This window comes from Phlebotomus argentipes, unplaced genomic scaffold (genome assembly GCF_947086385.1).
Source record: "Phlebotomus argentipes unplaced genomic scaffold, Phlebotomus argentipes genome assembly scaffold_4, whole genome shotgun sequence".
NCBI lineage: Eukaryota > Metazoa > Arthropoda > Insecta > Diptera > Psychodidae > Phlebotomus > Phlebotomus argentipes.
This window is the reverse complement of record NW_026776174.1, coordinates 952,162-969,913: the sequence shown is the minus strand read 5'-3', so window position 1 is coordinate 969,913 and position 17,752 is coordinate 952,162. Positions and strand designations below refer to the sequence as shown.

At 41.8% G+C, this 17,752-nt stretch overlaps 3 protein-coding genes across 4 annotated transcripts; 2 read left to right on the top strand and 1 right to left on the bottom strand.

The window, feature by feature from the left end:
* Positions 1-10,889: 10,889 nt before the first annotated feature.
* Positions 10,890-11,687, bottom strand: LOC132257813 (dynactin subunit 6). Its single transcript, XM_059754851.1, has 2 exons — positions 11,579-11,687; positions 10,890-11,517 (listed from the first exon to the last, which is right to left on the bottom strand). The coding sequence occupies exons 1-2, from the start codon at positions 11,596-11,598 to the stop codon at positions 10,971-10,973; spliced, it is 567 nt and encodes a 188-aa protein (XP_059610834.1). The 5' UTR covers positions 11,599-11,687; the 3' UTR covers positions 10,890-10,970.
* Positions 11,688-11,765: 78 nt separating this feature from the next.
* Positions 11,766-12,870, top strand: LOC132257841 (uncharacterized). Its single transcript, XM_059754879.1, has 4 exons — positions 11,766-11,871; positions 11,991-12,466; positions 12,528-12,654; positions 12,711-12,870. The coding sequence occupies exons 1-4, from the start codon at positions 11,859-11,861 to the stop codon at positions 12,818-12,820; spliced, it is 726 nt and encodes a 241-aa protein (XP_059610862.1). The 5' UTR covers positions 11,766-11,858; the 3' UTR covers positions 12,821-12,870.
* A 72-nt stretch (positions 12,871-12,942) lies between these two features.
* LOC132257700 (translation initiation factor IF-2, mitochondrial) lies at positions 12,943-16,596 on the top strand. 2 transcript variants are annotated; one of them, XM_059754709.1, is made up of 6 exons: positions 12,943-13,016; positions 13,176-13,284; positions 13,345-14,166; positions 14,400-15,345; positions 15,411-15,623; positions 16,541-16,596. In XM_059754709.1, exons 1-5 carry the CDS (start codon positions 13,000-13,002, stop codon positions 15,581-15,583), a joined length of 2,067 nt encoding a protein of 688 aa, XP_059610692.1. In that variant the 5' UTR covers positions 12,943-12,999; the 3' UTR covers positions 15,584-15,623; positions 16,541-16,596. The 2 variants fall into 2 exon arrangements, with proteins under 2 accessions (XP_059610692.1, XP_059610691.1); XM_059754708.1 differs by lacking the exon at positions 16,541-16,596 and having other exon boundaries at positions 15,411-15,722.
* The last annotated feature ends 1,156 nt before the right edge of the window (positions 16,597-17,752 follow it).

The following is a 17,752-nucleotide window of genomic DNA, read 5'->3' as shown; positions in this document are numbered from 1 at the left end:
AAGACAAAATGTGGAGCACAAAATGAATGTGAAAAACGTTTTAGTGGTGTAATGGAAATACAAATTCTCATAAATTATTTCAAAGCTTTTCGTATAGACTTTGAGAGTTGGGAAAAGAAATATAAGGAAAAAAAAACACACACACACATTTCTGGTGTATTTCCAACTTTATCGAGGAATTTTCTCATTTTTTATTCATTGCCACTTGCTATTTGTTTTATGTCAATAACATTTTACCATACAACGAAACTGTTTTTAGTTATAACTTACAAACCGAAACATTTTCTGTACATATCCAGCAATTTCAAGAAAATTAAAATCAATCAAGGTGAAAATTTGTGGAAGTAAAAACGTGGAATTATTCATAGTGAAATTTATTCCTTAGAATATTCTTTAGTAAACGCATCATGAGATCATATCGATCAGGCTTCACCCCTCGCTTGAGACATCCTTGATATCCATTTGCGTGTTGTTTGCACACCCAAGAGATGCCTTAATTTCCTTTATGAACCGCATTGTCATCAACATCATCATCCCTCATATGAAATTTAATACCTTTTTGGGTGAATTTCCTGTCTCTCCCGCCATCTTTCACATCCACACTGTCTCTCTTCCTTTACCTTATTTTACATACAAGCCCATGTACTGCGAGTGATGTATTAAGTGTGGAGTTTGTGTGTTTTTTTCTTCCTCCATCTTCAAGATGCCTGGGCAGAGACAAGCCATCCGGGGAGAGCCAGGAAGAATTTATATGGTGCATGACAGATAAGGCGGTCTGTGCTGGAGATTTTTCTCTTCTTCTCCTCTCTCTTGGCAACAAGATGGGAATCGACAGTGAATTATGTGTGCTCTCGGGTATATTGGGGAGAGAGAGGGAAAATGGGTCACAATATTTTATCAGCATTTCACAACCAGACAAGTCCTCACACATCCCATGAGCCACAACACGAAATGTGTGCAGACCACGCGTCTCACGAGACATTTTCGAGATGAACACCAAAAATTTTGCCACACCACGAAAACGGCCATATTTAAGATGGTGCGAGCTCCGCCTCTTGTTTCATCTTTCCCAATCTTCCGAACAAGTCATAATTCAGCGCGATGCCCCCCTCGTCGCCATTGAGAAGCGATTGAGCACCGAGACTTGGGCATATCGCTTGATTTCCTGAGTGCATCTCATCGTGAAAAAAAAACCGACTCTCGAGAGGATCTGCCGTTGAGAGGTTGAGGGTGGAAAATCATTCAGCGCCTTTTCAAAAGATGATTTTCGGTGACGTTTCCAGCAATACTCAAGTTGTTGTTTTACTCTTCACCAGCCTCTCTTGCACATCTGCTGAATCTTTGATGGAATTTGCTGGCGATTTTCCTCAGCACTTTGTGGAAATTTTCAATTGGTCTAAAGTGAATCACAAGATGATAGAATTGATTAATATACACAGTCATCAATCATCCCCTTTTGAGCCCTTTGACGAGTGCATCTCATTTATTCAATAGAAACAGAGAAGGGGTGAAATTATGATGTGCGAGGGTTGTTTTATTTATACAAGTTAGAAATCAATTTAATATTTCCAAGCATTTCACACACATTTTTATCAAACAGTGTGACAAACTTCCAATGCATTCTACAATGCAGCCCAAATTTCAACCCACATAATTCCAATTCAGCTCCTCAGTGGATCTGAGAGTGTGATTAAGTGGGGTGGAAATTGAATTTACTCCGAAGATATATGTAGAAGCGAAGATCCACTGTTACCTTGATGTTCAAACACAGCGGTCCTTTGCGCAAGGCCTCATCAATTAATAATTCACTTAGGTACTGGTTGAATTTCTAGTTTCACCCAAGAGTGACTACATAATTAATTAGTAGTCTTGCAAAATGGTGTGTACATACAACTGTATATTAGACGCTTCAGTGGCAGATGACTCTTGCATGAGTTGAGGTCTTTTTCGCTGGGCGTCCCCCCGCCCACGCAAAAAGGGATTGCCATCGCATACTCTCGCGGGGCGATATTTAATAATGAATGAGAGAGCGGAGGGTGTAAGTCAAGTCAAAATTAGAACTCTTTCTGGGTGCGTGTTCAACGGCTGGAATTTTGTTAACTTGTAAACTTTCTAAAACGCTTTTTCCGCCTTTTCACAAATGTATTAACTTTAGCCCCACCATTGCGGCTATACATGTTGAAACTTTATTAATTAAGATTTAATGTACACAATTTTCATCTTGTTCAACCACCTTTTCCCGTGCCGTCATGTACATAATTCCATTCTCTCCCCAAAGTACAACCGACAGCGTTTCATATGCAACTTTATATATGAAATTAGCGCGATGAGCAATTCCCGCCCCCTCATCGTGGCGACTGTGCGTAAAAGCGCGCGCTTCAGCGAGGCAAAATTGTCGTTCATCCCCCGCGGGGCTCTCGTCGAAATAGGGTGGGAGGTTAATTAGAGAATGGAACAGCTTATGAATATTTCGCAAGCTCCATCCTCATTTCCACTTTCTTGTGCGCAAAATTTTTGACATAATAAGAAAGTTCGCCACGCCATATCCTTTTCTCTCTCAACATCCTTTTTCACCCTCTAAACTTTCCATATCTCGCTCGCTGATAAAAAGTCCAACTTTCCTCCTCACCGTCATCCTCGGGCCGCATTTCCACGAAAATTTTACCCACGAAATTTAATTAGAAAATTCTCCCCGCACTGTATGTAAAACTTATTAGACGAATTGTATAATCTTATGTCTGGTTCGCAAATTATCCGAGAAATTGTGTATAGTTTCTCATTTGTCATCCACCTGCCATGAATTCCGCGAATTTCCGCTTGAGGTACACTTTATGTCTTATGTAATTGGGCAAAAATCATTTAAGTACACATTCTGTCGTTGGCATTGAGAAAAACCTGTATTTAGGTAGATGGTTGTTGGAAAAACGAGAGGGTGTTTATCATTGGAAGCTTTCTTAGAGCTATTAGTTACACAATGAGTTAATATGTATGCACTTATGTAAGTCTATCATAACCTTTGAAAGGTCAGAGAATGATTCTTGACACGTTTTCCTCAGTTCTTCGATCACATGACTGACTAATGATCCAATCTTGAGATCAATCTAGTGTGGAAGTTCAAAAACTTTTCCAATATAACCCAAAAAGCACATGACAATGCCACTTAATCTCTCGCTCAACTCGCCTATTCATTGGCGAGCGATCATCATTTCCCTGAATTGAGTAGCGACAAATAGGCATTTTCCGATGACTTTGGGAAATAATAAAGAATCGAGTCGTATTAGACGTGAGCGTATTGAAATATCAAACCTCCATTTAGTGAAAATAATAAAAATTGACGATGTGGCCGGGGTAGGAAAACGCCAATCTTGATGGTGGTTTTGTGGTGCCACTGCCGAGGGTGCTGAGCATGTGGAAAAATCAGGAAAGAGGGGGCCCAAATGCTGAGTTGCTGGGTATTTACAGTCATCCCTCGCTGTCATGAAGGGTGACTCTCGCTTTATTAGTTGACTGGTTCCGCCGAGTTTTATTAAACATTTTATCAAGCGAATACAGACACACACAACAAAAGGGGAATTGTTTTCAACCACTTTCACCCCCTAAAGAGAGAGAGAGAGGAAAATCAACGGGGGTGGATTTTCCCATCTCCTGGTACGTCAACACATTAGAAAACTTGATAACTTTTCACTCTTGTCATTCGGAGGGGGTGGAAAAACTTGCATTGAAATTTCTGGATTAAGCGGATTGCCAAGTCCTGGGGAGTTCTCGAGTGGCTTCTTAAGGATGTTTTTTAAGAGGGGTTCACGGCTGTTGGCATGCGCACCTCATCTGGATTACTTCGTCCATTTTCCCATCTCAATAGCATGTTAAACTGATGTGACCTTATGTGGTCCGTAAAAACACGCCACGGAGGCGCTGAATTTCTCCCCGAAATTGTTCCCCGGACCAAAGACAGTTGTACAAACAACACACAGACCCGATATTATTCAATTGTAATTGTATTATTCGAAGCAGACACTCTGTTTTCGTCTTCTGTCATCTTCCCAGACTGTCAAGTCTGCAAAGGAGTCCCCAGAAAATGACAATAGATAGCATTATATATTGTAACATCACATTTGAAAGCCTTGCTACATTCCCCAAAATGCATTCCTCAATTATACTTTCATTTTCTTCCTTCCGTTCACTTTTCGGCTTGATTTATTGTTCCGGACAAGACGCGTCGCATGATTTCTTCAAGGGACTTTTGAAGGCATCGTCTGAAGGTGTGATGCAAGAAAAGATCTTCGACCCCGCCTGTAAAATCCATTGTAAATCATATGACAAATAGAAGTCAGAGTGTTTTCAAAATATTTGCCGTATATTCCATTGAAGAAGTGACAAAAGGTTTTTAGGACATGTTCAAATGGCCCGTGAACGGAGTCTATAAAAAAACACAACTCCCAGAAAGTCTCTCTTAATTCGTTTAAGAACAAATTCGCTCTACCTTTAACTGGATTTTGAACACCGCGCATTTAAATTGAGTGAATAAATTCAATTAGCACCGGAACGAAGGCTGCGTTCAAGACCAAAAATTAATCCATTGATTGCCAATTTATCACCCTGACCGAATCCTCTGGCTGGGCGGATTATACTGAGCGAGTGAAAGGGAAAAACCTTGGGTGAAAAGGAGTGAAACCTTATTTAAGGCTAATAAATGCAATAAAGATTTAATTGATGTAATACACCATTCGACACACCATATTATGACACATTAGTTGCAGCATTTATCGGGCCATGAATGGCACAAACAACCCCCTGCTGAGTTCACTTCTTCCAGCGACCCTCGAACAAAATCTGCGTGGAAACCGAACAGAATTGAAGGTATAGAAATTCAGAAGCTATTCATTCGCACTCACTCCCCAGGATCTCTCACACCCCTAATGCGTGGGGTGTGTAAAACATACAGTTTAGGGAAGATTTCACTCAGTATGACTCTGTTGTGCATTTTAAAAGGCATGATAAATCGCCATTGTGCATCGCAGCAGGACACATTTCACACCATAATCTCACCCACTCTCTTTGTTGCTCATCGGCAGCTATCCTGGCCATTTCTTTAATCAATGCGCTCTTGCGAAGGTATCGGAAGGATATCAATTGTTGCAGCTTGTGAATGAGAAGAGTAATTGCAATTTAATATTTGCAACATTTCCGGTGTATCTTTTCACTCTCGATTCTCGCTACTAAAATGATTAATAAAATTGCTTTCATACTATTTAATGTCCTCTTGAAAAATCCTTGAAGAATTCAACATTATATTCGCATGCAAAGTAAAAAGATATAAATTGAGGGATTCTCCTTATATTCTGCGCATTTTTTTCCCTCTCCCCAATCGAGGAAGGAGGAAAAAGGAAGAAAGGCCAAGAACAAATAGTATTTTCGACAATGACAAAAAAATATCTGTGACAAATCCTCCACGAGGATCCCTTTCGGCATTCCACCTCTCGATGTCAATCAAAGTCTTTGTGCGTGGACATGAGTGATTTTCATGGCCTAAACCACATGCAGCAGATCGTCCAAGGGTGGCTTTTGCTGTCTCTTTGGCATCTCAATTTGGGGGACGGGGGCGGGTGGAAATCATTTCGGACGATTGGACGCGCGAGGGTTGAGGCAATAAATTTTCCTTTAATTAAAACCAAATAAATCATAATCCACCGACCGAAAGGGATGAAAGACGCGACTTGGCAGAACAAACAATAGGCAGAGATTTTAATTTTCAAGAATAAAATCAACAAATTGTAAATGGAGTTTGAATATTGCACAATTTGTAGTCTTTTGCATTAAGCGAGAGACGTGGTGTGTTTGCCAAAGGGGCACGTCGTGAGGGTGTTTTGCCAAAAAGGAATCACTTGGTCCCTCTGCCGGTCTTTGGCATTGTGATTCCTCCTCCGGAGGAGAGAGAGAGTGTGTGTGTGCCTCGCTGAGTAAACACCCACCACATGTTCCGGCGGCTGCAGATATTTTGCCAAGAGACAGCCTGCCAACCAACCCCCGATGGAAAATGTTCACCCACGAACACCAACTATAGTGCATTTTGACAAATTTTTATAATATAATCACGTACAATGCACGTGTCGTGAAACTTTTAATTTATTCCACAAGACAAACTTCAACAATTTCCCTCATTCCGCCCTCTTTCACCCCCGCGCGCGCGTGGAAACTTTCAGACGGCACTCACACATGTGCTGCTCAGTGAGATTATGGAGGAAGAATCTCCTCATTGTTTCCTTATCTGCACTCTCTGAGTGATTCATGAGCACGAAAAATCGGTCACTGCACGAATTAATGACAATCACTGAAAGTCATTCCGGAAATTTACTTGGGAAATTACAACCGACAAGCGGATGAAAAACACTTCTGTACTCTCTGTGACTGCCTTTTTTGGTGCAAATTTACAACAAAAAAAGCGTTTCTGCATTAAAAATCCATTGCATGAATTTGTCAAACAAGCACGCAAAATCCAACATGATAAATGATATCGCAAGAGGTGAATAAATTTTGATTAAGAGAGTTTAATAATGGTTGAGAGGAATTTCCGTGTGCAAACAGTTGAAAATGAGGAGCGTGAAAAGAAATTCCAATGCGTGATATCCTTTTATTTATGAGTGTATGTGACGACACAACATCAAATATTGATTTGAGCATAAAATTGTCAATATAATTTAAAGATTTCTTCGTTGGAGGCACTGCCGTTGTGGAAAAAATCACAAAAATGTTTGCCGAGCGGGCGCGACGCGGCGGGCGAGGCTGATGGTGGGGCGCTGTTGAGACAATACCAATGAGGAGAGACGCGACATCAAATGGGACAAAGAGACACCGACTTATAATGGAGCTAAATTGCATAAATGTGTCACCAAGTGGTTGGGAAGTTTAATGTTCAAATTACAAACAGCCTGTATCGCTTGCGTTTTCTTCCAATTGCCTTTCTCCCATTAAATTTATCATTAAACGTCTCTCAAGAAAAAGCTCCAAAATACTGGTAATTGAACTTTGAGTCTCTGCGGGGTTTTTCATTCTCTTACGCGAATGGCAGTCGTGAAGACGTATTAAAAATAAATTATCCAGAAACTTAATTGTTTGATCACAAATAAATCCATCTCTCCTACCTCATATTTTATCGTCATATCTTCCCAAAGCAATATTTCCTGCGAAATACAAATTTCCTGTGATGTTTGCACAATTGATTCAGTTGTGACGCGACCTGACGAGCAAATTTTGCAATTTTCCACTGTTTATCCGGAACCAATAAACATGTTGAGTCAAAACTGCAAGAAATATAACAAAAAATTTTGTTTTCCACTCGAAACCTTGCAGTGTTTCGACCAAGGCGAGAAAATGTGTGGCATTGAAAGAGTCCCAACATTTATTGCACTAATTGGAACTAAGTAAATTTCTATCCTTCGCATATATCCTTCAATTTTGGTCAGTTTCTTCCGCTTTGATGCATTAAACTCTTGAGATCCGTTTGAGAATGATTCCAATTTCCGTGCACCCAAAATTACACTTTCAAACAATTTGAAAGTCTCTCCGAAAGCTTTACTCAGCAGTGAACTGTGTTGGATTAAAAGAGCAAATTACTCATGGAAGCTCGTGTTAGGAAAATAATTTCAAATGATCCTTCTGTATTTACCTGAAACATGTGGAAACATAAAAGAGTTCCTCAACGACAGAATGACAGAATTTCCTGTTTGAAGTTGAGAGAGGAAAGCTTTTTACGCCGCTCCAATCGTTTTAGTCAACAATATTAATTTACCCCTTTTAATGTCATTTTCAAATTGATTTACCCCATCATTATACATATAATTGAAGGTGTTGTTCAAAGGCAAAATGCCGGAATAAAATTGCAATGAAAAAACCCTATCGCGAAAGCAGTTTAATCTTTGATGAGGTAATGCGCGAAAAATGTCAATGCTTCGCTCGGCTGAAATCTGCCTTTTTCACCGCCACGGGCTGTTTTTCGTCAATCCTGCGGAAAATCGACGCGATGGCCGAAAAGGATGAAAATGCGCGAGTTTTGCGTCACCAATTCAATTGAAAAGCCGAACATCCTGGCCCGCGGGCGGACGAGCGCAAATAATTTTTCCGCGGTTCCACTGGCGCAATTTTTTTTTTTCGTCATGTCGTTGGGAGGCTTCCCGAGGACTCAGGAGCGCGCCCCCGCCGCCGCCGCCGCCGCCGGCCCACATCTGGGCGTCTGATGTGTCCCATTTTCCGCTGTGTGTGCTTTTAATTTTGAGCGCGCCATCGTGCCTCCCCTTCGCACACGCGACAAGCGCATATCCCAGCGCGATTGCAAATATTTGCTCCTGGAATATTTGCGCGTTCCATCATAATTCAAACAGATGCGATATTTGCAGAAGAGCAATCATTTTAATATGGACTCATGGGATGGATACAACCCTCCCATTTCTCCACCCTTCCGCGCCATCCCGCGCCCCCGCGTGCGCAAGATATCCCTCCTACACACTGCCTTACACAGTTACACACTTGCACACACTTCAGTTAGCGCGCGACTTGGACAAACAGCTCGGCAGAGCTGCGAGAGCTCCACGGAGGATCTGTCTCTAGATAGAAGACATCCTATCTAAGTAAGTTCAGAGCCCCTTGGGGAGGTTATTGCTTCATTATATTGTCCTTTTTGTCTATTATTGCATTGGATTTTGTGACCTCTTTGATCTGAAACTACTGGAACTGCTCTAATATGTGCTGTTTTCCTGCAATTCTCCCTATTTTATTGGGCAAAATTGAACTTTTCAATCACTTCCTGTCCAAAACTGTACCTAAAATGCAAATAAAAAAGTTTGTTAGGGAGGAAAATATCCTCACTTCTTCCCAAACTCTATATCATCCCTCTTGTCATCAACTCTGGCGCTTTTGTGACGCTACGAAGGAGTCCATGTTATCCCCTTGAAAAATTTTCCTCTAGAGCTGCAGAATTTCCCCCGGTTTTCACCTCATTTTATCTACATATAGCAAAATGCACGGTCCGTCCTTTCCGTCCATTTTCCGCCCGTTTCTTCGTCCCCCTCTGCCCACACATCTCCACCCTCAGCGCAGGCTGCCCCGTGAAGCAGCCGAGGTAGGACGCGAAATAATCCATTTGCAACCCCATTGTGAGACCACCCAGAGCAATTTCATCCATTTTTCCCGCTTTTTTTTCCTTCCACCCTCGCAACATTTTCCCGGGAGGTTTTCCCTGATGGGTAAAATGGCGCTGGTGCGCGCGGGGGTGGAAAAGCAGCCCAGGGAAAATTGTACCGCGAGGAAGGAGAGAGAGAGAGAGTCGAGTGGAAAAAGTAAAACATAAAGATCGATATCAAAAGCCAAAATATTTACCACCAATAAATATTGAACTAATACACAATGTTCTCTGTTGATCATGAAAATATTCACACAAGGAATTATAAGATAAAATACAACGTTTTCTGTTATTCCAACAAATTTTCCACAAGAAGGCTTCATTTGTCGTTCTCTGTGATTTCTCTGCACATTTTTCTCTCACAAGGAAAGGGGTGGAAAATGTTGGTGGAAAATGTGGGTGACACGCACGGGAAAAATGTAATCAATAATTTGTAGAATCAAAAAAAAAAACAACCCTTTTGATACACAATCAGATATGATTGAACATCACCAGCAAATTAAATTGCAATTGAGTAGGAAAAACAAATATTTTATTGGGTCAACAAATATGCAAATTAATTGCTTAACAATTTTTTAAATATTTGAATTCCTTCATTATTGACACTCTTGCCCTGGCATTTATGCTGAATTTGTGTCACATTTTTGCCCGTGATCAAAAGAGGGAAATTATAAAATACGTGCGCTCCATTTTATTTCAACCAAAAAATAAATAATATGTCTATTAGTCCCATTTTATATATTAAACATCAACAGACATCATCAAATTGAATCATTCTAAAATAAATTTGCATCAATTTCCATGCAATAAATTGAAAAGTATCAAATATTTATCCTGGGAATTTTTGCGTGGTGTAGAAAATTGATGTGGTGAGTTGATTCAATAGTTGACACTCGGCACTGTTTAATGTTGACACTCGCGCGATGTTTAATGAAAAATAATTCTCACTATTTGAACTGCTTTTTTCTCCACAGCATGAAAAGTGCATTTGGGAAATGAAATCCACTCTCTGTGTGTATTGTCTCATTAGATAATTAGACGCCCCAAAAGTGACTAAAGAAGTGGTAAAAAGGTCTCTTTTTTTGGGTGAATGTTTGGCAATTTTGCATTTAATTCCACTTGTTTGCACTTCGATTGGGGAATTTCTTTAATCAATGCTCGTTGGAGAGACAGAAATGGCAAATATTGCATAGACAAATGGAAATTGACACTGAGAAAACACAAGAAATTATTTGTTCTGCGCACCTTTGCAAATTTATTGTGTCACTCTCGTTTCAATTTGCATTCTGATCAATCCAAACCCGATGAAGCTTCCTCTGCAAGTGCTGTAATTGAAGAAGTGGCGTCTTTTGTGACTCACGCTTTGCCCTTTTCAACCAGGAAAGTCAAGTGACTTTCAATCAGTGCCACATTTCACACCAAAATCCAAAGTTATTGACTAATTTGCAGAGACGAATCGCACGTCTTCTTTCCCTTCAGCGGAAGATTGTTCACGAGAAAGTAATTAAAATCGCAATTTACGAGGCATTTCAGGAGAGGAAGAAACCGAAGAAACAGTCGAAGTTCGTAATATTGAGTGTGAAAATTAGAAACAATTATCAGAATCTTAGTTTGTATCAATTTTCAGTAACTCAATATCATTCTTAAGGCTAATTTCTATCAAAAATTAAGAGAATTAGATAAAAACCTAGGATTTAAAAATGTCATTCTTATTTATTAATCAAAACATATATAAAAAATGTAAGTGAAATTCTGTAATCAATAAATTAATGATTCGATTTGCCTTTCATTTGTCAACTCAAACTTGCGTGCGAATTTTCTTGGGATCGAAAGTCACCTTCCGGATGTGATGATAGTTCGGCAGCACTTTCCGCAGGAAGTCCAGCTGGAGCGTCTGCGTGGATTGCTTCTCTAGCGCCTCGCGCAGAATGCAATCCTTCCCGGTGATCACAGTGTTTTCCGGCAAATCCTGGGCGCCAGTCAAGTGACATCCGGCGCCAATCACGCAGCCATTCGAGATCTTCACGTCCGCCGACACGGAGGAGTGGCACTCGAAGATGTTCCTCTCGCCGATCTTCAGCGCCTCAATGCGACATCCCACCTCGAACACATTGTTGGCGCCGATGACCAGAACGGGCGGCCGATCGCTCTGCACAGCCTGTCCGGGAGGCACGCGATGGACGATCGAGACGTACTCCTCCACGATGCAATTCTCGCCAATTATGATGGGACCCGACTCGGCCACGATCGTGGCACTGGGATGGATCACGCATCCTCCGGAGATGGTGATGTCGCCCCGGAGATTTGTGTCCTCGCAAACAATCGCCCGCGGCATGATTTTCACCCTGACAGAGAGAATCGTTGGCAATAAAATCACCCGTGATAGGAAGACAGGAAGTTTCTTACTCAGATTTCTGCGTTGACATCTCTTATTTGGTGAAATTGAGGAAAATACAGCACTTTTTCAATGTTTCAGGAGGAATTTCCTTGGGAATGTCAATCTCTTGCGCCACTAGCGACACAAGTGATCTTTCTGTAAATCAAAATTATGGTTGAACTTCAGCGCCCTTCGCGGTGATTAGCAGAAACATTTGCAAAGCGTGAATTGACAGCGCAAGAAGTTTCCACACTTTGTTTACCACGAGAAAATATCAAGGAAAACTAAGAGAAAATCTGTGCTCGATTGATGATTTGTGCAGGTAATTTCACAAGAAAGACAGAGGAATGCGAAAATCTTGCTGACAACATTCAATTTGCACAGAAACATGCTCAAAAGGCTAAAGATGCATTTGTAAACAAAGTCTTTCTCTCTTCTTAGAAATGGCAAATTCACCGGAAGAACAATTGCCCGTGAGCCAGGGAAGCGAGGAAATTTTCCCAGAATCATCCCATGAGAATAGCGATAAAGCTTACATGTTCAACATTGATTCGGATCAAATTCCCAAGTTTGACACACTCGATAAGCGTCTCATTGTTGAAGAGAAAGTGAACAAATTTATTCAGGAACACAACTTGAGTCCTGCGGCGGCCAAGGATCTGATGACAATCCTGCGTAGACATTCAATAGTGGGGCAGGAGGAGGACAGCGACATGCCGGAACAGAAGGAGCACGAGAGAAGCCGGGAGGGAAACTGTTGCTGTAAGCATGTGAAGTACATTCACCGCGAGATAAGAAACATGGACATTGAGATGCATTCTCACAAGGAAATCTTCAGAAAACTGCCACTGAAGTCCAAGGAAGAGTTGGAAGAATTTGACGAATCTTTGATAATTCAGAGCAACAAGGAGAAATTCGTGAGTATTCACTAAAATTATCGAATATTAATTACGTTCATCAAATTAATTTGTTTTGCAGAAAAACATTGCATTGAAACTTAAACTCAGACAATTCCTGACTGATGACGTTATTCTGGGACTGCATTTTAAGGGATCGGGATCCCAGAAAGGCATTCAGGATTATCGTTTTTACGGCATTTGGAAAGGTGCGTAATTTCTTAGTAAATCTTTAACTTTTGCTAAAAAATGCATGAAATTTCAGAAACATCAGCGTCTCCAAGCGATGTTTTCGCAAATGTCATAAAAGGGGAAATGAGAGCTGCAAAGTCGAGGATATACAGTGCCAAATTCAACAAGAAGAAGAGCAAATAAGAAAATTATAAGATTGAATTTACTTATAAGAAAATCTACTGAAATAAATATTTTTGAGTTCGAGCTTTTTGCCATAAAATGAAAGCCGCGAGAGCCATCTGCAGAGCTGTAGCGGCTAATTCAGTAACACTTCATCCGGTTGTCAATTTCATGTGTGAATTCTTGGGCTTCTGTTTTCAATGGTTTTACTAAGAAAGTATGTATAATTCAGCCATTATTCATCATTATTGTGTGTGAGAAATGTTCTTAGATCTTTTTCACTTGTTAGTTTGGTGGAAATTTACCGACAAATTAAATAAATAGCATTTTTCCTGAGCTCAATTCTCTAACCTTATTCTTTGTTTTGATCTTGGAGGCTTCCATGGAATTTTCTTGGCTCATGGACAAGACAATGTGCACATCCTTGCCGGATGATTCACACGGACTTTGTGTACATGAAGCGACGAAAGACGGCAGAGGAGAGAGTAAGAAATCATGAGAATCCATAAAAACTTTCCCTTCACGATGCATTTTCATCTCTCCAGAAAGCCCAGAGAATCATCGAATATTCGCCAAAGAAGAGCAACAAGATCGTTCTGGATGGAACTGTGGATGTCTGGAGGAACATGACAGTGGCAGAGTTGGCTAATTCTGCGGAGAAGTCACTGGAACACATTCAGGAGGTGATGCTGTACGTTCCAGGCGTTGACGATCTGGATTCCGTCACGAGACTTCACGACATGAAAGTGATCAAGAACATTGTGGAGAAGTGCGGCATGAAGATGAAGATTGTGGCTCCTCCGAGCAGTGCTGAAGTGATTGTCAAGGACAAGGATGTGTTTCCTCGGCCACCAGCGGCGCCTGAAGACATGGAAACGCGACATCCCATCGTGACTGTCATGGGTCACGTGGATCACGGCAAAACCACGCTGCTGGACACACTGAGAGGCGCCTCTGTGGCCGCTGGAGAGGCTGGCGGGATTACGCAGCACATCGGAGCGTTTACAGTGGATCTGGAGAGTGGCGAGAAGGTGACGTTTCTCGACACGCCCGGACACGCTGCCTTCAGCGCGATGCGCGCTCGCGGGGCGAATTGCACAGACATCATCGTGCTGGTGGTGGCTGGTGAAGATGGAGTGATGCAGCAGACGAGGGAAGTGGTTAGTTTGGCTCAGGAGGCAAAAGTTCCCATGATTATTGCCATCAATAAGATCGACAAGCCGGAGGCGAATGTGGAGCGCACGAAGCAGGGACTAATGCAGCTGGGATTGGGACTGGAGGGACACGGAGGTGACATTCAAGTGGTGCCGATATCGGCACTGAAAGGCACGAATCTCACAGAACTCACGGAAACCATAAGTGCTCAGGTGAGGAGAAATTCTGCTGGTATTTCAGCTGAAGTCAAGCATTTTCTATAAATATTCCAGCATTTTTCAAGCTCAAAACTAAGTGTGATTGCTGTAAGATATAAGAACGGATACGAAGTGATATCAAAATGTGTTTCTTTCTTACACGCACTCTTGATAAATGTGGCTACAAAGTCTTGACCAAGTTTTCTCCGCACACACATTATAGAGAGTCTCAATGAATTTCCTTTCAGGCCACAATGATGGGCATCAAGGCGGACTTCAAGGGCTTCGTGGAGGGCATCGTGATTGAGTCGCGTGTGGATAAATATCGTGGCAAACTCTCAACGACAATCGTGACACGCGGAACTCTGCGCAAGGGTGCGATTCTGGTCAGTGGAGTGGCATTTGCCAAAGTCCGCGGGCTGATTGATCACACAGGAAAGCCACTGGAGAGTGCGACTCCCGGGACGCCAGTGGAGATTCTCGGCTGGCGAGAGCTGCCGCTGGCGGGAGAGCAAGTGCTGGAGGTGGAGAATGAGCAGAAAGCCAACTCTGTGATACGATTCCGGAAGGGGAAGGAGATGAGTGACAAGATAGAAAATGATCGTGAGGCGATTCTGAAGAAGGAACTAGAACACCTGGAAAAATACAGAGCTGAGCGCGATGCGAGGCGAAAGAAGGGCTTCTTCAAGTCTCGACCGGATGGTCCGCGGCAGAAGGAGATTCAGGATGATCCCACGCCTCGGGTTAATATGATTCTCAAGGGAGATGTTCACGGATCTGTCGAGGCGATCCTCAATGTGTTGGATACTTATGATGACTTTGAAAACTGTCGTCTCAACATTGTACATTATGGAGTGGGAAATGTGTCCGAAGGGGATGTGGAGTTGGCCAAGACATTCAATGCCATTATCTATGCCTTCTCTGTGGACTCTTCAGTTGCTGTCAAGAGTCGCGCATCTGTGCGGGATTTCAATGTGATCTATCACTTGATAAATGACCTGAAGGAGGAGATCAGCAGTAAATTGCCAGTTTTGCAAGTGGAGGAAATCGTTGGGGAGGCGAATATTCTGCAAATCTTCAAGATCACTGAAGGGAGGAAGGAAGTGACAGTGCTAGGATGTCGATGCACCAAAGGAGTTCTCAGGAAGAAATTCCAGTACAAAATACTGCGACAAAATGAGATCATCTACACAGGTTTGTTCCTCATTTCTCTCTTAACCATTCTCTGCATTCAATGCTTGTCATTCGCTTCTCCGCAGGCGGATTGGATTCAATGAGGCATCTGAAGAATGAAGTGGATTCAATCAAGACCGACACGGAGTGTGGATTGAAGCCCAAGGATTTGGCGTGCGAAGTGAAGCCTGGCGATGTGATTCAGTGCTTTACACTCAACGACAAGACTCAGACAACATCCTGGGATCCTGGATTCTGAGCAGCGCTCTTTTGTGATCTCTAGTCAATAGTTTAGAAGAGTGAGTAGAATGGCAGAGAGAGATTCTCGCGGAGGAGAGAATATCATGCCAACTACATTTTGAAATTGTGTCAGGGAAGAGGAGAGCGGAGAGTCTCATTGAACGGATGTTGTGTTATCGTGTGGAGATTTGTGGAGTTTCCAGCATGAGAGGCTCATTGAGGAGTTTCTTTGCTCCAATTTGAGTGAATGAAATTTATAACATGGCATAAAAGTATCAAGGCATGACAAATGTTCAATCTGTTCTCCTTTTTGCTTCACTCTTCTCCTCCAGCACGAGAATTTTTGGTGTGTGTGCGCAAAAAAATCATTGCTGCGCAAGTTGTAATCTGAGGGAGATCCGGAAAAAAGGCAAAAGAGTCTCTAATCGTGCTTGAAATTCTAAATTTGGATCTAAAATTGTGTGAATGTGAGCTGCTGATTGAAGCACGACACATCTTGGGGGAGACTTTGGGGAAGTTGTAAGATGATAAAACTTGGTTTTTATCACAATGTGTGCTTCCTGAAGCTTTTTTCTTGTTTCCTCGCGAGGAAAATTTCTACATATACAACATTTTTCTCACTCCCAATGAATGGTTTTGAATATTTTGCAGATGTGAATTGATTATTATACATGTTTTTTTGGGGGATAGAATTCAAGGTCTGTGAACTTTTGCCTCTTAAATTCTGCATTTATTTCCCGAGGGAGAAAGAAAAAACACTAATTTGTGATGAAAGTCAATGACAATTTTATGGATTAATTTAGAAAATGGGTTTTTGTCGCATTAAAATTGCCATAAAGCGAAGCATATCACACTCAAATGGGAATAATTTATCAGCAAAATTCCGGTTTCTAAACTTGTGGCATTCACTGTATGATTAAATTGTAACATTTATTCATATTCACTTCCATTAATGCTTCCTCTCATATTTCCACAGGTTTTTTTTCCCCGTCGCCCGCCCACAAAGTTTTCCTTTTTCGACAGAGAGAGAGAAGGATTTAATTTATGTTAGAGGCTCGTCATTATTAACTAAAAGTAAGTATCTTGATCTTAATATGAATTGCGATCACTTTGTGATAAGAATCTTTGATTCCCTCTTTTTCCAGGCCACTTTACACACACTTGATCGGGATTAGAGGTGTTTTTTACTTGAATGGAAAAGAGGGAGGATCCACTGAATGGCATGAAGGTATGAAATTTCCATTGAAATTAGCATCAATTAGCATGATTGGCCGGTGATCATGATGCTGCGCGTGTCCTTTTGAAGCGAAAGAGAGAGAAATAATCTTCACAAGTGTGAAATATCTCTCTATGAACCTGTAAATGGTTGGGATCATCACAATAGTGTATCGCTGACAAAGTATTTCTATGGGTAAATATTTGTAAAATGTGTGTTTTGTTGGGGATATTATGAATTCTTCTGGGCGAGAGAGTGAAGTTTTTGTTCAACACACTTCGCTGGGCACACTACAAGAGTAAACAGACAGTGGCTGTGTTGAGATTTCGCAAAAGTCACGCGTGTCCAGGAGTGAGGGTGTCTTCAGTTGCGTGGCGATTGCCACTTGGATGACAATTTCCCTGAAGACTTTTCCCATGATCTCAATCACCCCCGGGTGTTGCTTTTTTTTGTTGCTGGCTTTCTTCTGTGGGAGAGTTTATGAGGCGCACTTGCTATATTGGAAACTGCTGTCGATGCATGAGATTTCATCTTGTCACTGAATCTCCCCTTCGACGACATGTCTCGCGATGGTTTCTTCCCTCCTCAAACTCTTTCTACATTGGATTTTTCAGCGACTTGGTGATCTTTTATGTCTCTCTCACTGTCTGTGACTGTGTTTATGTGCATTTTTGAGCATGTAAGATTACATGCGTGGTGTCTTTCGGGTTGGAACACTGTAAAAGTGCGCGCCTATGAGAAAGAGAGAAGACCCCATGGTTTTGTCGTTTTTTCTGGGCCTCCGACCATCTCTCTGTGGCCGGCTTCATTGAAGACTATCATCGTGGAGTCTCGCCAGTCAGCGGAGTCTTCAGTCCTGCTGCAGACGCTGCTGGTCGAGGCATAAAATATTTTTGCAAGAAAGTTCGGACCACTGACTTTATCTCGCCCTCTCTCTCTCTCTTGTTCATTTCATTTTCCTATGATCTTCAT

What these genes read in the sequence shown, in the direction of transcription:
- LOC132257813 (XM_059754851.1), bottom strand. Translation starts at nt 11,598, where the DNA reads ATGTCAACGCAGAAATCTGA. An exon ending in ATGTCAACGCAGAAATCTGA is followed by an intron (nt 11,518 to 11,578) that starts GTAAGAAACTTC and finishes TCTCTCTGTCAG; the next exon opens with GGTGAAAATCATGCCGCGGG.
- LOC132257841 (XM_059754879.1), top strand. An exon ending in AGAGCAACAAGGAGAAATTC is followed by an intron (nt 12,467 to 12,527) that starts GTGAGTATTCAC and finishes TTTGTTTTGCAG; the next exon opens with AAAAACATTGCATTGAAACT. An exon ending in TTTTTACGGCATTTGGAAAG is followed by an intron (nt 12,655 to 12,710) that starts GTGCGTAATTTC and finishes ATGAAATTTCAG; the next exon opens with AAACATCAGCGTCTCCAAGC.
- LOC132257700 (XM_059754709.1), top strand. An exon ending in GAAAGACGGCAGAGGAGAGA is followed by an intron (nt 13,285 to 13,344) that starts GTAAGAAATCAT and finishes TCATCTCTCCAG; the next exon opens with AAAGCCCAGAGAATCATCGA. An exon ending in CGGAAACCATAAGTGCTCAG is followed by an intron (nt 14,167 to 14,399) that starts GTGAGGAGAAAT and finishes ATTTCCTTTCAG; the next exon opens with GCCACAATGATGGGCATCAA.